We start from the raw sequence: 22,225 nt of genomic DNA, 5'->3' as shown, positions 1-22,225 counted from the left end.
AACACTCTTTTTCGGGCTCAAGAGCAACCCTTACAAAGGATATGGAAATCTAAGAACAATCTCACAAACTCTCTAAAAAGAGTGGATACACAAATTTTCTCTCACAATTTTGTAAGAAAAATTCTTACAAAATAAAGCCCACAAATGGCTTAGAGAAAATAAAATTAGAATCACAAATATCTCTCAAATAAAATCTCCCTCAATAATATAGAACAAAAATTGAAGCTTTAAGGAGAGACTAACAATATAGAAATTTTGAGACAAAGAATAGTTTAAACAGGAGGAAAAAGTTGAGAAGAAATTTGAAATCCAAATTAAATTTGGATCATTGGATTTGAAATGATTAGAGATAAAATGTTGGAATTTAATATAATAATGATAATAATAAATTTATATATATCTCTTTCCTTTCATTCCCTTTTTTCTAAATCAAACCAGTCAGATTTGACTTTTTTTTTTAATATATATATATATTATTTTTACATGTTATTCATTTCTTCTCTTCTTTTCTTTTTCTTTCCCATTTCTTTTAAGTAAATACATCTCGTGTTACTATTTCATTGGTCCGTTTGGTTAATTTAGTCACCACGTTATTCTCTCGGAAATTTATCATTTCAATTTCATTTGACTGTAACTTCTCCGTTTGAGCTCTGATTTGGGTAATCCAATAGTCGTTGGAATCGTTGTTTCGAGCTCTATGTTGTGGACACTTCAAAACACTAAACTTGTCAAATAACAAAATTAAGTTTGTTATCATCAAAACTTTAATTAATTAATTAATTTGAGATTAAGGGCCAAAAAGCCAACATAATGGACTTCCTACATCCTAACTGAATAGGCATACACCCCTGTCGAATCTCAACTTATAAATAGAGGCATTATTCTTACTCCAAGTACACAATCTAAGCTCGGCTTGAGACCTAAGGTCAAACTCTTAAGAGCATTAGAGTGTTTGCTTCTCATGTGGAGTACTTCCTCACCAAGTTCGCTCCTAAAGCCCGGTCATACCCGATCTTATCGGTTCTCAAGTAGATCAAAAATCACCATAAACAGTATAAAATAAGCAATACAAAGAAAACACCTCACTAAGGTGGATTTACACAAATTTTGTACTAAATCAATAGTTAAAAAGTCACTCTAATGTATCTCTAAAAAAAACAGGATGGACAACATTTTTTGCAGGAGAGAATGAAATTTTTGAGAGCATAACATAGAAAATGAGAAATCTTATTTTTGCTTCATAATTTGTGTGGAGGGAAGATGAATTAGGTGGGTTTAAAGATAAAATTTGACCATTGATTTAGGGTAAAAAACAGAGAGAAAAAAAAAAGAATGTGTGAGATTAAAAGTAGAGATGAGGAAAAGACTAAAGTGCAACCAAAGGTCAAAATTTGCAGCTGAGAAAATTATCAAGATATTCTTCCTATCAAAGTCAATCTTTTTAAGAATGGCATTATGACTCAACTTGTGTTTTTTGCAGGAAGAAAGAGGATACCTCGCAACATCTTTTTTTAACTTGCAAGTTAATACAAGAGTGCTGGTATAAATTCATCCCTACTTATGCAAACAAAAATAAATAAATAAATAAATTGTTATATTGACCGAACCTCGTGGACAATCCAAGATCATTCGACGGGATTCTTGACAGAGGATGAGAAAGAAAAGTAGGTGATTATTGCTTGGCAAATTTTGGAAACGATAGATAAAGTTGTTTTTTAGAGGTGTAGGCATAGATATCACATGCTTAATGAAGAAAAAGTAACTTCATCATCCATTCAAAGACATTGAGTTGCACCAATTCGAACCTTCAACAAATTTTGGAAACTGAACAGCTAGCAGTGCAGCTTAGAACAAGGAGGGAAATGGTTGGTGAACGCTTGGAAGTTATTTCCTAACTGGCATCACACTATAGTTAATTTTGAAATTGAGTTGGTTTGGTTTGCATTTTATCTTCCTCGAAAAAGAAAAAAAAAAAAAGGAAAAGGGTTAAAAAAGAGAAAATTAAGGAGGCTTTAGAGAATTTTGTGGAGATTAAGAGAGATCCGTGGAAATTAAAGGAAATTGAGAAAATTGAGTGAAAATTCAGAAATTATTAAATTGTATTTATTTGAATGTGTCACATGTCACTACATGATTTGTCCACGTCAGCAAAATCGTTGATGTCACGTTATTGCCACATTACTACCACATCAGCATCTCAACATTATAAACAGTTTGAAACACTAAAATCATAAGTAAAAAAAACTTGTTATCATCAAAACATATTTTAGTTGTAATTGACACTGTCTCTGATCAAAAGATCATAAGTTCAATCATTTCATCTCATTTGTTATACTAAGAAAAGTATTTTGCACGGTTAGGATGCTGAAAATACAATACACAAGGGATAGAAAATTTGATCTTACTCTTGTTCATATGTTTCAAAATGCATGAGAGTGAGCAGTCAGGGCTACAAATAGTCTCAATAAAATTTACAAATGCATTAAGGATTTTGATACAGACACAGCTTAAACTGGAACAAAACGCTTCATTCAAATGGCATTCGTTTAAAGAGTTGGAACTCTTTCGACATTCCCTGAGATGACAGTGAGCAAATTGTTTCCGAAGGGATCACTCAAATGCTTGGCCAAGTTCTCCACAGGGCCTTCGCCCGTCACGTAAGCCTGGAAGTAAAACCCGAGCATTGCAAACATCGCCAGCCTTCCATTCTTTATCTCCTTCACCTTCAAGATCGCTGCCTGGTCGGGGTCATCCGCCAGCCCCAATGGGTCGAACGGCCCACCCGGGTGAAGCTTATCTTCAAAATTCTGCAACAAAATGTCTATTTTAGCATCTAAATAGTAACAATGGATAAGCCATATAGGTTGATGGAATCAGTATTAGGCGGATAGATATTAGGATGCAGAATAATAACCATGGCGATAATGATTCTATTTCAAATTACAGGACTAAAATATGTTAGAGACCAACCTAACAAAGAATAAACTTAAAACGTCAACGACCAAAATGAGATTTAAACCTTTTCATAATATACATACCAAGCCGTTGATGATTCTGTAATATTCTGCGCCACCGACGAGGACGACCTCGGCAATCACGGCAACGATCAGGTTGATGGGAATGTTGTTTCCAAAGTAGTTCAATGTGTTTCCATCCAAAAGCAAAGCTCCAGTCTGTGTAATTCATAACATATTAGATTTAGATCATTCTCTATCAAAATTGCTAGCACGGTTTGATAACCAATTTATTTTTTGCTTTCAGTTTTAGAAAATTAAGCATGCTTCCACCAATATATTCCTTTGTCTCGTTATCAACCAGTTAAAATTTTTTCAAAATCTAAGCCAAATTTTGAAGAAAAAAAAAAGTAGTTTCCAAATTTTTGTTTAAGAATTCAAATGTACTTTTTTAAACAGAAACTAAAAACAAAATTATTATCAAAGGGAATATGAATAACACGGTAGAGAATGAAACCTTGAACCAAACGGCCTCGGGGCCACAGTTGGCTCCGAATTTGTTGAAGGCCTCAGGGATGATGAAACCAGCAGCTCCAAGCATGGCCCATCTTGCGTGGATCAATTCAAATGCCTGATATCTGCAAACAAAAACCGCTTGTTAATTCAATCACTAAGCTTAATCACTTATTAATTGAAGAGATGAGATTTTTACTTGCTGAAGTCTTCTGGTTTCTTGCTGAGTCCAAAGGGATCGTAGCCGTAGCTGTAACCAAAAACAAAATAATGTGTTTTAATAGATCTATCACTTGTTAGATATTAAGGGTGTGTTTGGATCCACGGTAGAATGAGTTATTATGAAAAAATAGATTTAAGTATAATTTATTTTTCAAAATCATGATCAATTTTTAATTTTTCAAATATGATTAATAGAAATGGAGCAATCCTGACAATGGCGAATGTGATTTTGGCACCAAACTCAATAGTCTAAAAGTGAAAATTTAAAGATCTATTAGACAAAAAAAAAATTGAAACTTTAGAATTATTAGATATGATTTTGAGAGTTGATAAGCTAATTAAATGTATAAATTAACCAAATGAATAAGAGGATTTATTTTTCCAAGTCTAGATTGAAATTAATTCAAACTAATAATAGGGACTAGTTTAGTTTGTTTAATAACAAATTTATTTTTCATTTTCTATTTCTTAAAGTTAAACTTGCAAATGCTATTATAACTCATTTGTTTCTTAGTTTTGCATCTAGCTACTTTTTCAAAACTACTCTTAAGAATTAAAATAAATTAAAAAATGAAGTTTTTGTTTTTAGAATTTGGCTAAGATTTTAGATGTATGTTTAAGAAACATGAATACAAACCAAAGAAGTAGTGACTAAACATGCATAAAAGTAATTAATGAAGACTAAATATGGATACTTAAAAAAAAAAAGTTTGAATTAATCTAATTTGTAGAAAGAGAAGAGAAAAGCCATACTCTCCGGGGACTTCTCCGTTCAAGTACTCAGGGATCTCAGATCGGTCCAACAGCCCATCCGGCAAGAAAATCCTTCTGTCAGGACCTGAAATACACCCATAATCACAAATTATATTTCATTTTTATTACAACACAATTTGAATTTGAATTTGAATGACGTGGTTCAACTTACCGTACCACTTGGCGAGCTCGTCGTTGACCGGAGAGACAGCGGCGGAAGGCTTTGCCTTGGCGGCCGGTTTCTTCCCGAAAAGCGCGACAGTCTTGACGGTGACAGAGCTAGAAGCAGAAGGCGCCGACCTGGGGGAGCCACCGCCAAAGCTGAGGGGATTTCTGAGCATCTCGGAGACGCCGAGGGAGGCGGCCGCGGTGGAGGCTGCTAAGGAAGCCATCGCCGGAGGAAACTGAAGGCTGTGTGAGGGAATGGGAATGGGATTAGATGTGGAGAATGCTGATGCTATATGCTTGATCTGGTGGATGTGGACGTGCCACGTGGCACTCTGGTTCCTGAGCTTTGATTGGCTCTGACTGAAGCTGGCGAAATCCTATGCTGTGTTCTGATTGGTGGAGTGTGATGACGTGGCAGATGTGGCCTGTAACATGCTCTCTCCGATTGCATGATTTGGATAACGTGTGCTATCCCAACGCCACTTGGAATTTGGAAATCTAAGATTTTGTTTACTCGGCACTTCTTAATAGTGGCAACAAATATATTTAGCTCCAACTAGGTTGAAAAATCGATAATTCCTTATTTTTTTAATAGAATTTTATTTGTGTATTTCTTCCTCTTAATTGTCACTCATTTATGGATCATGTATACAAAATTAGTCTTTACCGAGAACTGAATATTTTCCTTTCAACTTTGAAAAATAATAAAATTTGGACGCTTGTTTCTGTAACTTGATTAATTTCATTCTCATTACCTAGTTCAGTATATTTTTAATAATTACTTTACAATTTTTATCATTTCTCTCGTAACTTTTATTCTCATAAAAATGTATACAATGTTGATGTAATTTTAATATAAAAGATAATTTTTCTATTGAATTTTTAATTAATTAATTTTACTTTGTTATTATTAAGTAACATTAATAAAATTGTTAAAATATTAATTTGTTATCATTCAATATTAGGACAATAATATTTTATATCAATGAGAGTTGTAGTAATAAAAAAAATAAGTTAATGTAATTCTTTATTATTATTAGTTAATATCAATAAATTTATTATTTGTTACCATTAAATAAATTGTTATAATAAAAAATACTTTCTATCATTAAAAATAGTTAATGACATAAATTAAAATTATTAAGTCTCGAAAAATTTAAAATTTATTATTATTTTAATTTAAAAAAATATTAACACAATAATTTATTTATAATTAGTTGAGAATATGAACGGTGTATACTAGTAATTATTATATATTTTATTCCCGTTCTAAAATAAACAATGAATAAATAACATTAACATTAACATTCCAAGTCATTCTTATTCCAATTTATTGTAAATAAATGTGTTCCAAGTTTAAATCATAGACTCAATTGAAACTTTTAAAATCTAGAAACCAAAATGAAACTTTTCCAAAACTATGTGACACATTTTTATTGACCCAAAAGTATAGTCTTAGTCTACATAATCTACATTGGCTAAAACCTACATCCTTAATCCACCGCTAAAAATACCACAATTTTGTTCAATCTTAAAGTATTCATAAAAAAAATCTAATTTTTTATAACTCATCCGCCTAAACTTAAATTTAGTGATAATTTAACATGATATCAAGACAAGAAGGTGATCTGTTTAAACTCTTGTAATGTCATTTTTCTCCTTTTTAAATATTGATAATCACTCGTCCAATCTTATACTAATTTCCACATAAAAGATTCATTAAAACGAAAGGCTAAGACAGAGTAATTGGCTTAACTGATGTCAACTCAGCTAACCAACACTATGACAAAAAAATCAAATTGTCTCCATTGCTTGGTGTGATATACAAAGTGCACATCATAATGAGGCAGAAAAAGCTCAAATGAAACAACCATCCTCTAATGGAACAGCTACTTCTGCAGTTAACTATTCCATATTTTGAGACTGCACACGATGCATTTGGGGCAACCAAATGCATCTTACCAAAGAGCTGTACTTTAAATTGGCTATATAATAACACCATAACCAACTAGCATGATTTTGATTGATTGTACTTTCTAATTATGGAACTGGACTTGTACAATGTAAAAACAGATTAGTCATCTCATCTTCTCCACTTGTCAATCTCCCTCGAAGTAGCTCGGATAAGCCTTCTTGTGTTAACGACAAGCTCGTCAACAAGTGCACCAATCTCATCCCTACTCGTAACAGGTGATGTCAGAATATTGAAGTTATTAACTACACAGTTTGCATATGAAAAAGTCGATTTAAACTATTGACAAGAGACAATTTAAGCTTATCTTAGAGATGCCACCAGTCCAATTTTCAATTATTTACAAGGAATTTATTATTCTGACCATCTTAAACGTAATGAAGAAGGTAAATTATGGGTAGTTGAACGATTTGGAGAATCAACAATTAGTTTCTTTGATTTCACTTAGACAGCCTAGGACAAGGGTAGTGTCACCTTGTCTAACCTAAACAAGAAAGAAGATGACGCTAGTAATTTGAGGGAAAAAACATGCTTTACTACGTGGTGTTACTAGTGTACCAGAGAGCTAAAAATTTAAACCGATCACCGGCACACGATGTTCAAAGCTTGACCAAGATCGTTACAATGTGAACTGTGAAAGTATCAATAAAAGATTAAATTTACCCTAACCAATTAGCTTAAACTATTGGTTAAGTAGTTTAACTTGATATCAAAGTAGGAGGTCATACATTTGAACCTTCTATTGTATTTTTCTCTCTAATTAATATTTTGATAACCGCTCGTTGAGCTTTGAAAAAATTTCAAAGCCCACAAGTGAGTAGTATTAAGGTATTGATAAAAGATTAAATGTATGATAACCCATAGTTTTGTCTTCAATGGTCATTTAAAATAAAGGATTGATAACCTCTCCCTCAACCAATTTCACATTACATGTTTGATAGACCCAGATTACTAAGGTGTATCAACGTAAACGAGTGAGAAAGAGAGAGACGGTTTGAACAAGTGCATTACGCACTCATAGGTGAGCCCTAGAGAATACTTGTTAGTTATACAGGTATAAGTAATATTGGTTAGTTACGTAAGGAGGGTATATCTAAGAGTAGAGATAGGGAGGGAGGTATTATCTGGATAATTACTGAATTGTGATTGTATTCTCTGTGAGTGTGAGTACTTGGGAGAGGCTGGGAGCTCTCTAAACTCCCTTGGCTTGTTGATAAATAAAATTGAGGCTTAGGCCTATTGACGTTTAATGTGGAGCAGGTGTTTGGTAAAAGAGAAGTTGCACAGGAAAAAGGAGATAAAAGATGGAATATTCCTATTATCAATGCTCAAAATAATAGGTGAATACTATAACTTATTCCTGACTGATTGCAGTGTTAAACAAACATATATTAACACCAACTACTAGCAGCATTTTTTTTATAAGAAACCGACCTTAACCTACAATACCATACAAAAAATGGACTGTAAAATCCGGGGCAAAACTCAAACGTAACTTCCTTGAGTTGAACAAGAAGAACATTTCTATAATATTCGGCCGAGTTTCATATGATGTTTGCCCGAGTTGTTCATATAATTAGAAACCCGGGTTTACCTTAGTTTTTCCAACTTTTGTTTTTCTAAATTATTTATTCCAGTTTTTTTTCCTCCATGTAGAATGTCTCGTCTATTTGTAAGGCATGGTGGTTAGTGGAATGAGCAACAAAATGAATATCAAGATGGAGTTTTGGAAGGTTTGAAGTGATGAAATCATAACAAATGGCGAGTTCGTATACCCGATCTATAACCTTACTAGAATTGATCCCAACCAATTCAACCTCGAGATATGACGTATCTATACCTTCCCGTCTAAAGTCCCTAACTACTTGATCTTTGACGATAGAAGCATAAAAATTTTCTTGAGTGGGTTTCAAAATCCATTTAGGTGTTACTGTACGTATCTGTCGTACCTAACGATATGCAAAGTAATGGGAGCAACAAAGGGAATGTACCATTCTATCCAAGGTTGTTAACTCGTGAATCGAAACGCAGATCGTAATTAACATTTAATGTATCATGTATCGTAAGTTTTTATTTTTAATTAATATATATATCAAATAGCAAATAAGTTCAACATCCCTTAACTATCAAATAAGTTCAACATTTCTTCATTTCTTCTAATGAATGCTAAAAACAAAATTAACTAATTTCAAAATGTGAAAAACAAAATTAGGGGCGTTTGGTACAGAATTCAGAAACAGTTCCATGTTTTCAAAAATATTGAAAACACGGGATACGGAGAAAATGCGCTTGGCGAGAAAAATTGATACAATCCGAATCTGAAGGCCAATTTTTGAAAACGTAAAAAAGTCGTTTTCCACGTTTTCAACGCCATCTAAGATTTCCAAAAATTTGTTTGTTTTTGGATGTTATATTTTTAATTTTTTTTAATAATTTTTTTTTACTTTGTTTAATAAAAGTTTATTGAATCTTATTTTATTTAAATAAATTTTGATATAATTTATTTTAATATTTAATTAAGCTCTAATTTCTATATAATTTTATTTTATTTTCGATAAAATAAAAAATATATATATTACACTCTAAGTTTTATTATATTTTTTATTATATAACCAAATAAATTTTATAATTCAAAATATGATAATATTTTTATTTATAATTTTTTAAATCCATAATTATGTGCCCTATTTTATTTTCATTGTTAAGAATATATTATCATATATTCAACATATTCTCAAATCCATATTGAATTCCATATTGAATTCTGAATTTATCACCAAACACACACTTATTAGTGAATACAACTATTCTTTTCATTGAATCCTTTATTTTCACATTCATGTTTTCGGATCACTAACCAGACGCACCCTTAACTCCCCATCAGATCTTTTTGAATACGGATTTCTCTATCAATCTTCAAATCCAGAAATTGCTCTCAAACCTATTTTATTTCCTACCTAACTTTCTTTGCATTGCTCTCAAACCTATTTTATTTTCTACCAAACTTCTCAAAGTTAGGTAAACCGCTGCAAATTGTGTTACACTAGTCCTTATTAATTCTCCCTTTAGTATACATTCTCATGAGGTTTAGAACTCAAGAGTGCCGATAAATATAAACAGTAATTTTCCTTGTTCCGGACATTGTATCATTGTGTAAGGGCATATCTCCAACATCAAATTAAATCAAATCTAGGCAATGTGCAGCACAAAGAGACCAAAATAGATGTTTGTGTTTTGACATAAGCAGATGTACTATCTGTCACTGCTTGAACTACATTATCTGCACCAATTTCTTCTATCATTGAATCCAATACTACAAACAAATTATCTACATTTTTGCAGGTTCCTGATGTATCCACACTTTTTAGAAATACAGTGCCTCAAGGACTATTGACTAAGAAATTTGTAATAGATTGATTCTTCTCATCTATCCAACCATCTAACATCATTTTTCATCCTGTTTTTTTCCGCTTCATTTTGTACTTTCCTAGCAACTCTATATTGATTGATTGTCTCCACCTCTTTCTTTAAGAAAGTACATCTAACCTCGTGATATGAAGGAGGTTTATTCCAGGATCAAATGAAACAACTGAATCTAACATAACCTTGAATAGAGGTCTTTGACTAAATTTGAATACAAAAGATCTACAAACATCTTGACAAACGTTTTCTCTATCACATTTCTTCTATATAGTGTTCAAAGTAACAGAATTATATTTTTGTATTCCTTTTCCAAAAGCACCCATCATCAACATCATCTTTTTTTGGCTACTACCAATATCAGCTTATCTCCATGAAAATCATCTCCATCTTTATTTTCTTATTTCCATTCAATAATTTCTTGAAAATATCTCATACTTCATCTGAAACTTTACTACATGGAGCAACATTTCGAGTATGCGCTAGATGATTTTCAATCCTAAAAATACCTCCAATAAGAATTTCCACGATAATTATAGCTCTGATACCAAATTGATAGAACCCCAACTACTAATGATATATTGAAATATAAAAGATAGAATAACTACAATTTCACCCCAATAATATAAAAGATACAAAATGCAAAGGTGGAGAAATGTTAATGGGAAAACACAAATATCCATTTTGGACTCCTTGTGCTGCACATTGCCTAGGCTTGATTTCATCTGATATTGGAGATATGCCCTTACACAATGATACAATGTCCAAAGCCAAGAAAATTACTATTTATATTTATCGGCACTCTTGGATAACCAACCTCATAAGAAAGCTAAAGGGAGAGAATTAAAAGGGCTGACGTAACACGATTTGCAACTACCTAAGCTTGGTAGAAAATGAAATAGGTTTTGAGAGCTGAAGATTGGCAGAGAAAGTACATATGCAAAAATATCTTATGGGGATACTGTAATGAAAATTATTCTGGGTGATTCAAGCTTTTGGTCCACAATAAAGTATTGCTTAAAATGTGTCGTTCCTATAGCAAAAGTGTTAAGATTTGTTGATAGTGATGCAAGACCTATAATGGGCTACATATATGAAGTAGTGGATACGGCAAAGGAACAAATTGAGAAAAATTTCAACAATGGAACATAAATTGATAAGAGGTGGGCAATGCAACTCCATAGGCGTCTTCATGCAGCAGCATATTATCTTAACCCAAGGTAAATTTTCATTCTTAATTTCTATTATTAGTATCATATTTATGGTTTTTACATGGATACTAATTAAATTTTAAAAACTAAATCCTACATTTCATTATGCTCTTGAATTTAATGCTGACTATGAGGTCAAGATGAGACTTTATCAAACTATCCGGAGGATTTAATGTTGACTATGAGGTCAAGATGATAGGTCAAGAAGAGACTTTATCAAACTATCCGGAGGATGTGCCCTCAGTAGTCAGAAAAAAGTTGATAAGCTACTAGACATATTCCATAGTGCAGAGAGCATGTTTGGAATTGATATGACAATTCAGATGCGCTACAAAAGTAGCAGCTAGGTAGAGAAACTAAAAGTATACCTAGTTTCCTATATTCAATAATGAAATAAATATATTTTGTTATTGAAATTTATGTTTTTTTTATTCAAGCTATGTGGTGGGAATTTTTTGGAAGAAAAACTCCAAAATCTTGCTATTATAATCCTTAGCTTCACTTGTAGTGCTACAAGGTGTGAGAGAAATTGGAGATCAACATTTGATCAAGAATGTTATCTAGGATGCCTCATTCTCAATTAGAAGACTGAAGACTGGGAGAAGGATTAGAAAAATGATTTCACATAATTATGTTAAACTTTACAATATTGACCTTGACAATTTTTTAGGTACACACAAAGAGAAGGAACGGTTTGGAACAGCAAAGACTAAGTGCACTTGTTTTTGTAAAATATAATCTTTATTAGAAGCAAGACATGAAAAAAGAATTTTAGAAGGTGAATCATATAATTCTATTTGTCTATGCGATTTAGAGTCAGGTGATGAATGGATTACAAAGAGAGAAGATCATGAATGTAAAGGAATGTTTTGACATTCAAGAAGCAAAAATTAGCAAAAAGCAGAAGAGGGGTAATGATTTTACTATTTTTATTAAACTAAATATTTAATTTTACACATAAGTAACATTAGTTATTTATTTTTATTCATGACCTACAGATCCTTCTTAAAATAAAAGTGATAAAGGGAAGGAAGTAATTGAATTAGTAGAAGAAGAAAGCCACAGAGAAGAAGCACTTGAAAGTGATGACTTTTTTTATGATAATGATTTCAAGAATATTGAAGTTGATAGTCGAAGAACAGAAGCTATTTTGTTGTTTTTAATGTCTATTGATACTTATTTTGGAGTCTTAATTTTGTTTTTCATATTTTCGAGTTAAGTTAATTTTGTTTCACATTTTAAAATTAGTTAATTTTGTTTTTAACATTAACTAGAAGGAATGTTGAACTTTTTTTTTTCGAAATAAGAATGTTGAAATTTATTTGATATATAAGGAATGTGCAAATATATATATAATATTCAATATAAATATTAATTAAAAATAAAAACTTACGATACACGATACATTATATTTTAATTACAATTCACAATTCTTAGCTAGCTAAAGGGGCCAATGGCAAGGTGCTCCCAGTTTTGACCGAGCTTAGGAAAGTGGGTCGGCATTCTTTCCCTTTATCGGTCGGAACCATTACATATTTTTTCCATGCTAACCATTTTCTTTATTTTGTCCTAGTATAGTAGCATCGCAATCGTTCTTCGACAGCCATAACATTTTATAAATTTATCTCGATTCTTCCTAAGTTAGATCGGTTTGGGCCAATACTCGTGACCGAGGACCGCCTACTTGCACGTGGACTCTATTCCTCACTTCACTCAAGATGAGATCTTCATCTCGTCCCAAGGCCCTTAAAAAAAAATTGATGCTCAAGTTTTACCTGTTCCTAGAAGAAAGTGTGTATATATATAATGTTTTTGCATGGCCCAATTTAAACCTAATTACCCAAGAGTAGGAGTGTTCAAATAACCGGTGACTCAAACAACTCGGACAACCCGACCCAAACCATAAGGGTTGAGTTGGTTTTTCGTAGAACCAAAAATTCAGTTCGATTCTCGGTTTAGACAAAAAATTGGTCGGTTCAACCCGACTCGAACCGAACCCAATACAAAATTAAATATAATATATATACATATATACATATATACATAAAACCTAGAGTTTCTAATCAGCCGCCTCACCTTTCCTCCCCCCCCCCCCCAATCCTTTCATCTCTCTGGAGTCCTAGCCACTCCCCCTCCCTTCTCTGGTCTCCCCACTCCCCTCTTCTCCCTCAGTCCCTCGTCCCCATCCCCCTTTCCATCCTCTTCTTCCGACGATGGCTACTGAGACGTGACGATGAACAATCGATTTCTGCAACTTACGACATTTAGGATTGACTGAATCATCTTTCGTTCAACTCCCCTCACTCTCTCGTCTCAACTCAAGGACCCAACCCGAAAATATAAGGGTAGGGTTGGCCGTCATGTTCGGTTCCATCGATTCTCTAATTTGACCAACCCAGTCCAAAAAACCCCTCTAACCCAACCCAACCCGTGAACACCCCTACCCAAGAGTTTGAGTATTTTCAAATTTTCAATGTCCGACACCAATGAAGCAATTACTCTCCGGAGTTGAGACCTAAAGAATGCAAGCCACTCTTATGTGTGAAATTTCTCAAGTAGGTTCACATGAATCAGAGCCAAGGAAGCGACATAGGTCAAGCCACCCGGAAAAAGCACCCAACTGGACCAAACCCGAGCTAAAAATCCTATATACCTAGGATGAAAGCAGAAGGGCAATAATTCTAAAGAAATAGGGAAAAAGCAATGTTTTAAAAATCGGTCGAGGCTTACGCCTTGAGGTGAGGCGGCTATATCATGCCTCAAGGCTTACGCCTATAACAAATAAAAAGAGGCTTATGCCTTAGATATCAAAGGCGTAAGCCTCTGTGCTTAAGCCTTTGAGGCTTAAAAGGCGTCAGCCTCAAAGGAAAATGGTCATTGGCGGTGGTTTGGCGGTGGTGGGGTGAAATTAATAAGGTGGTGCAATTAACAATGTGGTTTAGTGCCCTGACAAAGAAATAATTGTCTTAGACATTTGTTTGATATATTATTTTAAACTTAAAAATCTTATTATTCTATAATTAAATAGCAACCTAGACTAAAAGACAAACCTAGTTTGTCTTCATTTGTACAATGAATAAAAATGTCAACCAGTAGATTAACTGCAAGAAACAGTACGTTAAAATTTTCTTTTTCTTCTCTTTCCCTCCTATCTACTCTGATTTCCTTTGTTTTTTCTTTTTTCTTTTGGTTATTACATACAGTATTAAGGGTAGCAAGTTTTCTTCTTCTTCTTTTTTTTAGTTTTGTTTCTCCCTTTTCTTCCTCTCTTTTCGCCTCAACTTGTTTTCCAATTTTCTTTTTTTTGGTTTATTTTTTATTTTTTAGTGATAATGATTCTGAAAGGTTAGATGTACTAATGTTCATCAATGGACTATTGAGATATTTCTTTTTGTTGTTAGAATTTTTAAGTATGCTTTGTACTTTTATAATGCAAAGTTTAAAATTTTTATGATTCCTTATTTAAAATGATGCCTACACCTCATACCGCCTCGAAGCTCTCGCTGAGAAAAAGCTTGAGGCCGCTTTAAGACTTTTAAAACATTGGGAAAGAGTGCATGCAAAGAATTGGTTAACAAAAAGTTCATAGGGGAAGTGTATAGAAAGGAGAACACATTATTCCTTGCTTTCAAACTACTATTCGAAGCCCCTTTTTACCCACTCGTTCTTAACACAACATTCCAAGAAAAAAAAAATCATATTTTCATAAAGCAGAGGATGGATATACAACAAGCAATAGAAAAAAATGAATAGCCGAAGGGTTAAAGCAGAACCATGACAAAACAAAACAAAGGCAAAAGCCAAACAAGACTAAATAAAAGGGTTCTAAGAATAAGAAACAAAAGCATAAATATGCTTGTGGATTTCTGTGCAAATTGGGTTGGCTTCTTACAAAATACAGAGTGGTGGTGTTAAGCCCTATCATTTGTAGGGCTATTTCACTCAAATGGCCACAGAAATGTGTTGGAAATGAGAAAAATGAAAGGGATCCCAGAACTTGCGTCTAGGTTGACCCCAATCATTCCAAGTTACTGAAAGAAGATGAACTGAGTTGGATCAAGAAGATGGAAAGACAAAGAATGCTATTTTTATTGTAATACATAATTTGATAGAGGTAGATGTGGAAAGTGAATCACAAGATAGGGAAAAGGGAGAAAAAAGGGGGAGAAGGATCATGAAGGGAGAAACAGAGTGAAAAGAGAGCTAAATGGGTTAAAGAGAGTTGGAAGAGAAAGATAAAGGGGAGAGAAAGAGGAGATAAAAAAGGACCATTTTGAAGCCTCTTTTCATAAGAATTTGCCACCTTTTCTAGAAAAAAAGCCATGCCACCAGAACCACATCAGCACTATAAAGGTTTTTATCCCTAACTTATAATACATGGATTAACAGAACATGATGATCACAAATTGAAAACAATTAGTCTTTTAGAACTTACTGAGAAAAAATACTTTGATGACCTTGACCGTGTAATAGATCCCCAACGTTAGAGTATCTCCTTCTGTCATCTTGGGCAATGCCCCTGCCAACACCATAGCCAAATCCTAAGCCAACTCCACATCCAGCACCAAGACCAAAGCCAAATTGTAATCCTGGAATTCCCGGACCAAATCCAGCACCTAGAGGGGACAACAATTTTTGCATTTACATCTATTATAGTAGCTTAAATTAAACAAGGATAGTCCACCACAATGTAAAGTTCGAAAGAATTATTGATTAATACGTAATTGATCGAACACTATTTGCAGACTTATAATATGTATCAGTTGAACTCAAGCCCGACCTTCTATCGAAAACCAAGATCCATGATAGCTTTTTCTTCTTTATTTTTGTAAAGGTGTGCATGTGCATGTGGGAGATGCAATGCAAAGAATGCCTCATCTTCGCAACTCCTTTTAGACTCCTTTTTCTCATTAATATAATGTTTATTATCAAAAAGAAAACTAAGAACATATTATCACAAAGGATAGGGAGAATTTATTCCCCGTCAAGTTGGAAAGAACTTTGTGGAGTGCAATTTCTAAAACCTAGTACATTTTGGGATTTTGGTCCACAAAGATCCCTCTACAAGCTTAGATAGAGCTTAAAACATGCAGCCAAGTACCTGATGAGTATATATAGAACCTGAGATAAATAAACACCCTCCCCACCATAAGAGTTTATACATAGATGTCATATATCAAATGAAATGAAAAGACAAAAAAAGAGTGTTGGATAGACATACTTGCGTGAATGGCAAAAGCTTTTCATATTGATTACAATTATACAAACAAACATTTATATACATAAATAGTGAAAACTTACTAAAGGAAAACCATCGGGATCATAGAAAGAATATGAAAGGAAATCATACATTGCAGTTATATCCACGTTAAAGGACAAAAATCATTTTAACGAACACATTAAAAGACCTGCAGATAGACTAAAAAAAGAAGGAATGAATAAAGAAAAAAACAAAAGAAGAAGAAGAAGATTATGAAATAATAATAAATTAACGGAAAAAATGCCTATTTGGGCATTTGAGTATTTTTGTAAGGAAATTTTGTTATTTTCCTGTGGTACACTTTATTCATTTTGGTGATCTTTGGAGTAGATTGCGTCCTACAAGATAACATTCCCTATCTTATGTTGAAATTTACATAAAACTAAATTACAATGAGAATGAGAGTGCACTGCATATAAATTTACATATATCATTATGCATAATTCACTGCAAGGTGTTAAAATATATTTCAATGAAAGCATCTTTCTATCCTATCGTTAATAAATAGAAAAAAAATGTTGTGATCCTGTATTCTGTTTATCCGTGTGCTTTGCTTCTTCAAAACAAGGTCAAGAACGCTTCCTAAACTGGGGAAAATACAATAATAATAAAGCTACATAATTGACAGACACCCATATTCTTTCAACAGGAATGGAAGAAACATGAAAATATTGTTGAAGGACAACCATCAGAGGCAGTAAAAGGCACAAAAACCCAACAAATCATCTTGAAACGACTATAACCCAAACCAATTAAACACTACACATAATGAATAACCTCACCCTGCAATTCAATAAGAATACTTCCAATCCGACTCAAGCAAATTTAGTAAGTTGCAGGGTTCGAACAATCCATGAGGGCGAAATTTTCAATTAACCGAAATGCGCATTAAACAAAAGGATTCCCCTAATCTAATTGAAACAGTGAAGTGACGTGAATTCAAGAGGGGTTCCTGAACAAAATTTTTCAAAGAAAAGGATGGAGAATCAACCTCCGACGAGGCCGACGCCGAAGCCGACGCCGCAGCCCACGCCCAAACCGAAGGCGGGGCCTAACTTTCCGAGTCGGGCAGATTTCAGAACTGGAAGCTTCCACAGTAAACCGTTCTCATCTTCTCCGCCGTCCCGTCTGTTTCGGTTCATATTTCGTGGTGTCTCTTCCTTGGGAGTTTGGGAGGAATAAGGAGAAATTTGGACGGAAGATCAGTGACAGTAACCTTTTTTTTTAATACAAAAATTAATTTTGACTCATTTTTTAAAATTTAATATGTAAATTTGAGTAAACTTTGACTCATTGCACGTGGATTAAAATTTCTAGAATGGAGTTACGGTGAAATTTCAAATTTGAATGAGTATACCTTCTATATTTTTGCTTTAACTATTTAATATTTTATATGAATTTTAAAAATAATGAAATCGAGAAAATGATAAAAAAAAAACATCCTAGATAATTAAAATTTAAATGCATGTATATATATGTATAGTTTCAAACCTTTTTTTGAATAACTTTTTCTATCTTATAGTTAATACTAAAATTCAAATTAATTTTCATTTAAAAATAGTAATATATGACATGATTGAACTAAAAAAGTTAGAAATTAAAAAAAAAAGAAAAATGTGAATTATACTCATCATGGAATAGCTATTAAATGTAACGATAAATATAATACTAAAAAAACTGGAGTAGGTAACTTCTTTTATTTATGGGTTTTTGGGCTGAATAGCCTTTTTCACAAGGGTGGATTGATTTTTACCCACTTTTTTCAAAACTCAAAGTTTTTTAATAATGTTTTGACATCACTTAGATACAAAATGACTCTAATTGTCTCTTCACTCATTTTTTAGATTTCTCTCTCTTTTTCGAGATTCTTTTTTTCTTTCTCTAATTTTCCATTAACTCATTCTTTCTTTGTTTTCTCTTCCTTATTTTATTCTCTTTTTTCATTCCTCTCTATTTCTCTCTCTTCTGCAACGCTATAGGTATTTTTCTTTCAGTCTCTCTAAAATTTTATTGGGGTTTGTCTTTTCTTTTTTTTTTAATTAACCAGCAACCTCCATGATTCTGATGACATTCCATAGTCACCGACACATGCATCAAAGTCGAGAGAGGAGAGAGTAGAGAGAAGAGAGAGAGGGACGGAGGGAGAGAGCGAGAGGGACAAAGGGAGAGGGGGAAAGAGAGATCGAGGGGGGAGAGAGAGCTTGTTCGATCTCTCTTTCGCTCCCTCTGTCCCTCTCGCTTTCTCCCTCCGTCCCTCTCTCTTTCTTCTCTCCCCTATCTTCTCTCCCCTCTCTTCTCTCTTGGTTTATTTCGATAGATTATATCCTTCCCTTTTCCTCTCCTAAACCTTCTTCTCCAACGAACGACCTCTCTCGTCGGCTTTGATGCATGTGTCAGCGACTATTGAATGCCACTGAAATCATGGAAGCTGCTAGTTAAAAAAAAAGGAAAGAGAAATCCGAAGAAAATTTTAGAGAGAATGAAAGAAAAATACTCATAGTTTTTCAAAAGAGAGAGAAAGAGATAAGAATGACAAAAGAGAAGAAAATAAGGAAGAGAAAACAAAGAAATAGGTTAATGGAAAATGAGAGAAAGAAAAAAAAATCTAGAAAAAGAGAGAGAGGGAATAAGAGAGAGAAATCTGGAAAAATAGACAAAGGAAAATAAAAGGAGAAATCTAAAAAAACTAATGGAATGACAGCAAGAGTTATTTTGTATATAAGTGATGTAGCGAAAGATTAGAAAACATGAGTTTTGATCAAAGTAAGTAAAAATCAATCGTTGTGGAAATGGTTATTCAGTCCAAAACCCTTTATTTATTCGAGATATTTTGTGGAAAATCTTTATTAAAAAATGATGTAAAATCTTTAGTTTCCCAAATGAAAAAAAAAATAAGTTAATTATTATTTTACAAAATTTTTTATTTTCATGAAAGAGATATTGAGTTTTATTTTAAAATTATAAAATATATTTCACTCAAAATATTTTTAGCAAGAAAGTAATTACTTTAGACTGCTAATTTTTAAATTTCTATTCAACTTTTAGTTTTTGAAAAAGAAAAATTACCTGTGATTTTTAATTTTTTTATGACTACTTATTTTCAAAGATTATCTTCTATTATATTTTAAAATTGTTAGTAATATTTTATTTAGTTAAAGAAATATATTAAACAAATTGAGAAAAAAAAATAATGATATTATAAAATTTTATCATTATAAATTTTAGGAAAAATAAATCATATGGACATTATACAAACATTTTCTAAAAAAAATGTTTGACCTAATGACATTGTTGTAGAATTAATATCTATTAAAATCTATAAAGGCAAAGTCTAAGCATGCTATGTAAAGACAATACCTCACGTTACAGAGGTTGATTACACAGTAGCCATGGTAGTCTTCGAAGCAATAAAAGTGGCAAAAGACTTGGGTCTATGCTCGATCCAAGTTGCATGTTTTTCACCTCATCATTTCGAAAGAAGAGATCCTTAACAAAATTGGGGACCTCGTGAAAAAGATTAGATAATGAATTGAAGATTTTGTAGTAGTATGTTTCAAACATACAAATCGTGATGGAAATATGGCGCCACATCTTCACATGCAATCATGGTTCTTGTAAACACTAGGGTTTGAGAAAATTCAATATAGTCTATTCTCACTAGTGAAGTCTATGTATAGACAAATATACAAGGTTGACCTAATCCTGTAAAAGAAATGGTAAATGACAAATTAATACGTATTAATACAATAATATAAAATATACTAATATAGACTCTAACACTCCCCCTCAAGTTGGTGCATATATGTTAATCATGTCCAGCTTGTCAAAGAGACAATCTATTCGTGCTTCATTCAATGCATTTGTAAAGATATCTCCTAAATGCTCTCAAGTCTTCATATTTCCTGTAGCCACCAATCCTTGCTATATTTTCTCACGTACATAATGACAATTGACTTCGATGTGTTTGGTTCATTCATGAAATACTGGATTAGATGCAATATGGAGAGTTGTTTGATTATCACACTAAAGTTTCATTGGAGTGGTAATGTCAAATCCTAATTCAGTAAAAAGTTGATATATCCATACTAATTCACATACCGACTGTGTCATAGCTCTATATTCTGATTCAGCATTCAAACGCGACACCACATTGTATTTCTTACTTTTCCAAGAAACTAAATTATCTCCGACAAATACACAATATCCTGAGGTTGATTTTCTATCTTCCTTAGAATTTGCCTAATCAGCATCTGAAAAACATTCAAAAGATGACCGTGATCTTTATATAACAAACCACGTCCAGGAGCACCTTTCAAATAACATAGAATATGTTATCCAATGCGGCCAAAGGTTTGTCATAGGATAACTCATAAACTAACTCATAATACTAACTGGATAAGCTATGTATGGCCTAGTAACTGTAAGGTAATTCAGCTTCCCTACTAACCTCATATACTTCTTAGGATCTTTCAACAACTCTCCTTCCTTTGTAAGTTGTGAATTAGGTATCATTGGGGTACTACGTGGCTTAGCAACTAACTTTCATGTTTTTGTTAATAGGTCAAGTACATATTTTCTCTTTGATAAGAGAATCTCATTTTTGCTCCTTATTACCTCAATTCCTAAGAAGTATTTCAACACTCCCAAATCCTTAGAATGGAGTTGACTATGAAGAAAAGTTTTGAGTGATAGGATGTTTGATGAATCATTACCAATAATCACAATATCATCAACATATACAACTAGTAAGATAACATCATACTCATATTGTTTATAGAAAACAGAATGGTCCAACTTACTCTTCTTCATTCCAAATTCCTCAATCATCTGACTGAATTTTCCAAACCATGCTCACGGACTTTGTTTCAACCCATATAAGGATTTACGAAGACGACATACCTTTCCATTATCCCCTGAGCAACAAAACCTCGTGGTTGCTCCATGCACACTTCTTCTTGAAGAACACAATGGAGGAATGCATTTTTAATATCAATCTGATGCAAGAGCCAACGGTGAATAGATGTCAAGGAAATGAATAACCTGACAAAAGCCAATTTAACAACCGAAGAAAAAGTATTAGAATAATCAATTCTATAAGTATGCGCATATCTTTTAGCAACAAGACAAGCTTTCAAACAGGCAATTGATCCATCAGGATGAACTTTAACAGCAAACACTCATTTACAACCGATAGGTTTCTTTCCTATAGGAAGAGACACTAAATCCCAAGTACCATTGTCATCAAGGCAGTCATCTCCTCCAACATGGCAACCCGTCAACCAGGATGAGACAAAGCATCATGAACAGTTTTAGGAACAAATACAGACTCAAGGGAATCAATAAACGAGCAATTAGGCGATGACAAATGGTTATATGAAACAAAAGAAGAAACAGGATAAGTACACTTACGCTTACCTTTTTTAAGAGCAAGGAAGATCAACACTCGTTCCTAGATCCACTGACGATAAAGCTGCTAGTATAGAGCATGAGTTCGAAGGAGGTTGCCGTCAAGAATAAACTTGAGTAATAGGTGGGAGAGAAGGATCAGGCACAATGAGAGATGTATCGCTAGGAAGTATATCAGTAGAAGTGGAGACAATGGAATAGACAAGAAAGTCATCATCATCTTGTGAATGCTCCCCCTGACTGGTACTTGAGGATGTTTAAAAATGAGTATCTTCAAAGAACGTAACGTCAGGAAAAACAAGACATCTATTTAGATCGAGATAATAACATCGAAACCCTTTTTGAA

General features: G+C 33.1%; 2 protein-coding genes across 2 annotated transcripts; both read right to left on the bottom strand.

Moving 5' to 3' along the window:
* Window positions 1-2,387: 2,387 nt before the first annotated feature.
* On the bottom strand, window positions 2,388-4,890 carry LHCB5 (light harvesting complex of photosystem II 5). The gene is made up of 6 exons (XM_022300314.2): window positions 4,615-4,890; window positions 4,443-4,527; window positions 3,667-3,717; window positions 3,472-3,592; window positions 3,039-3,173; window positions 2,388-2,807 (listed from the first exon to the last, which is right to left on the bottom strand). Exons 1-6 carry the CDS (start codon window positions 4,832-4,834, stop codon window positions 2,547-2,549), a joined length of 873 nt encoding a protein of 290 aa, XP_022156006.1. The 5' UTR covers window positions 4,835-4,890; the 3' UTR covers window positions 2,388-2,546.
* A 1,503-nt stretch (window positions 4,891-6,393) lies between these two features.
* Window positions 6,394-17,673, bottom strand: LOC111023001 (glycine-rich protein). Its single transcript, XM_022300338.2, has 3 exons — window positions 17,465-17,673; window positions 15,649-15,829; window positions 6,394-6,787 (listed from the first exon to the last, which is right to left on the bottom strand). The coding sequence occupies exons 1-3, from the start codon at window positions 17,613-17,615 to the stop codon at window positions 6,694-6,696; spliced, it is 426 nt and encodes a 141-aa protein (XP_022156030.1). The 5' UTR covers window positions 17,616-17,673; the 3' UTR covers window positions 6,394-6,693.
* Between the last annotated feature and the right edge of the window lie 4,552 nt (window positions 17,674-22,225).

Source organism: Momordica charantia (assembly GCF_013281855.1).
Source record: "Momordica charantia cultivar OHB3-1 chromosome 11 unlocalized genomic scaffold, Mcharantia_2.0 BLBB01000011.1, whole genome shotgun sequence".
Lineage (NCBI taxonomy): Eukaryota > Viridiplantae > Streptophyta > Magnoliopsida > Cucurbitales > Cucurbitaceae > Momordica > Momordica charantia.
This window is presented reverse-complemented; position numbering and strand designations above follow the sequence as displayed.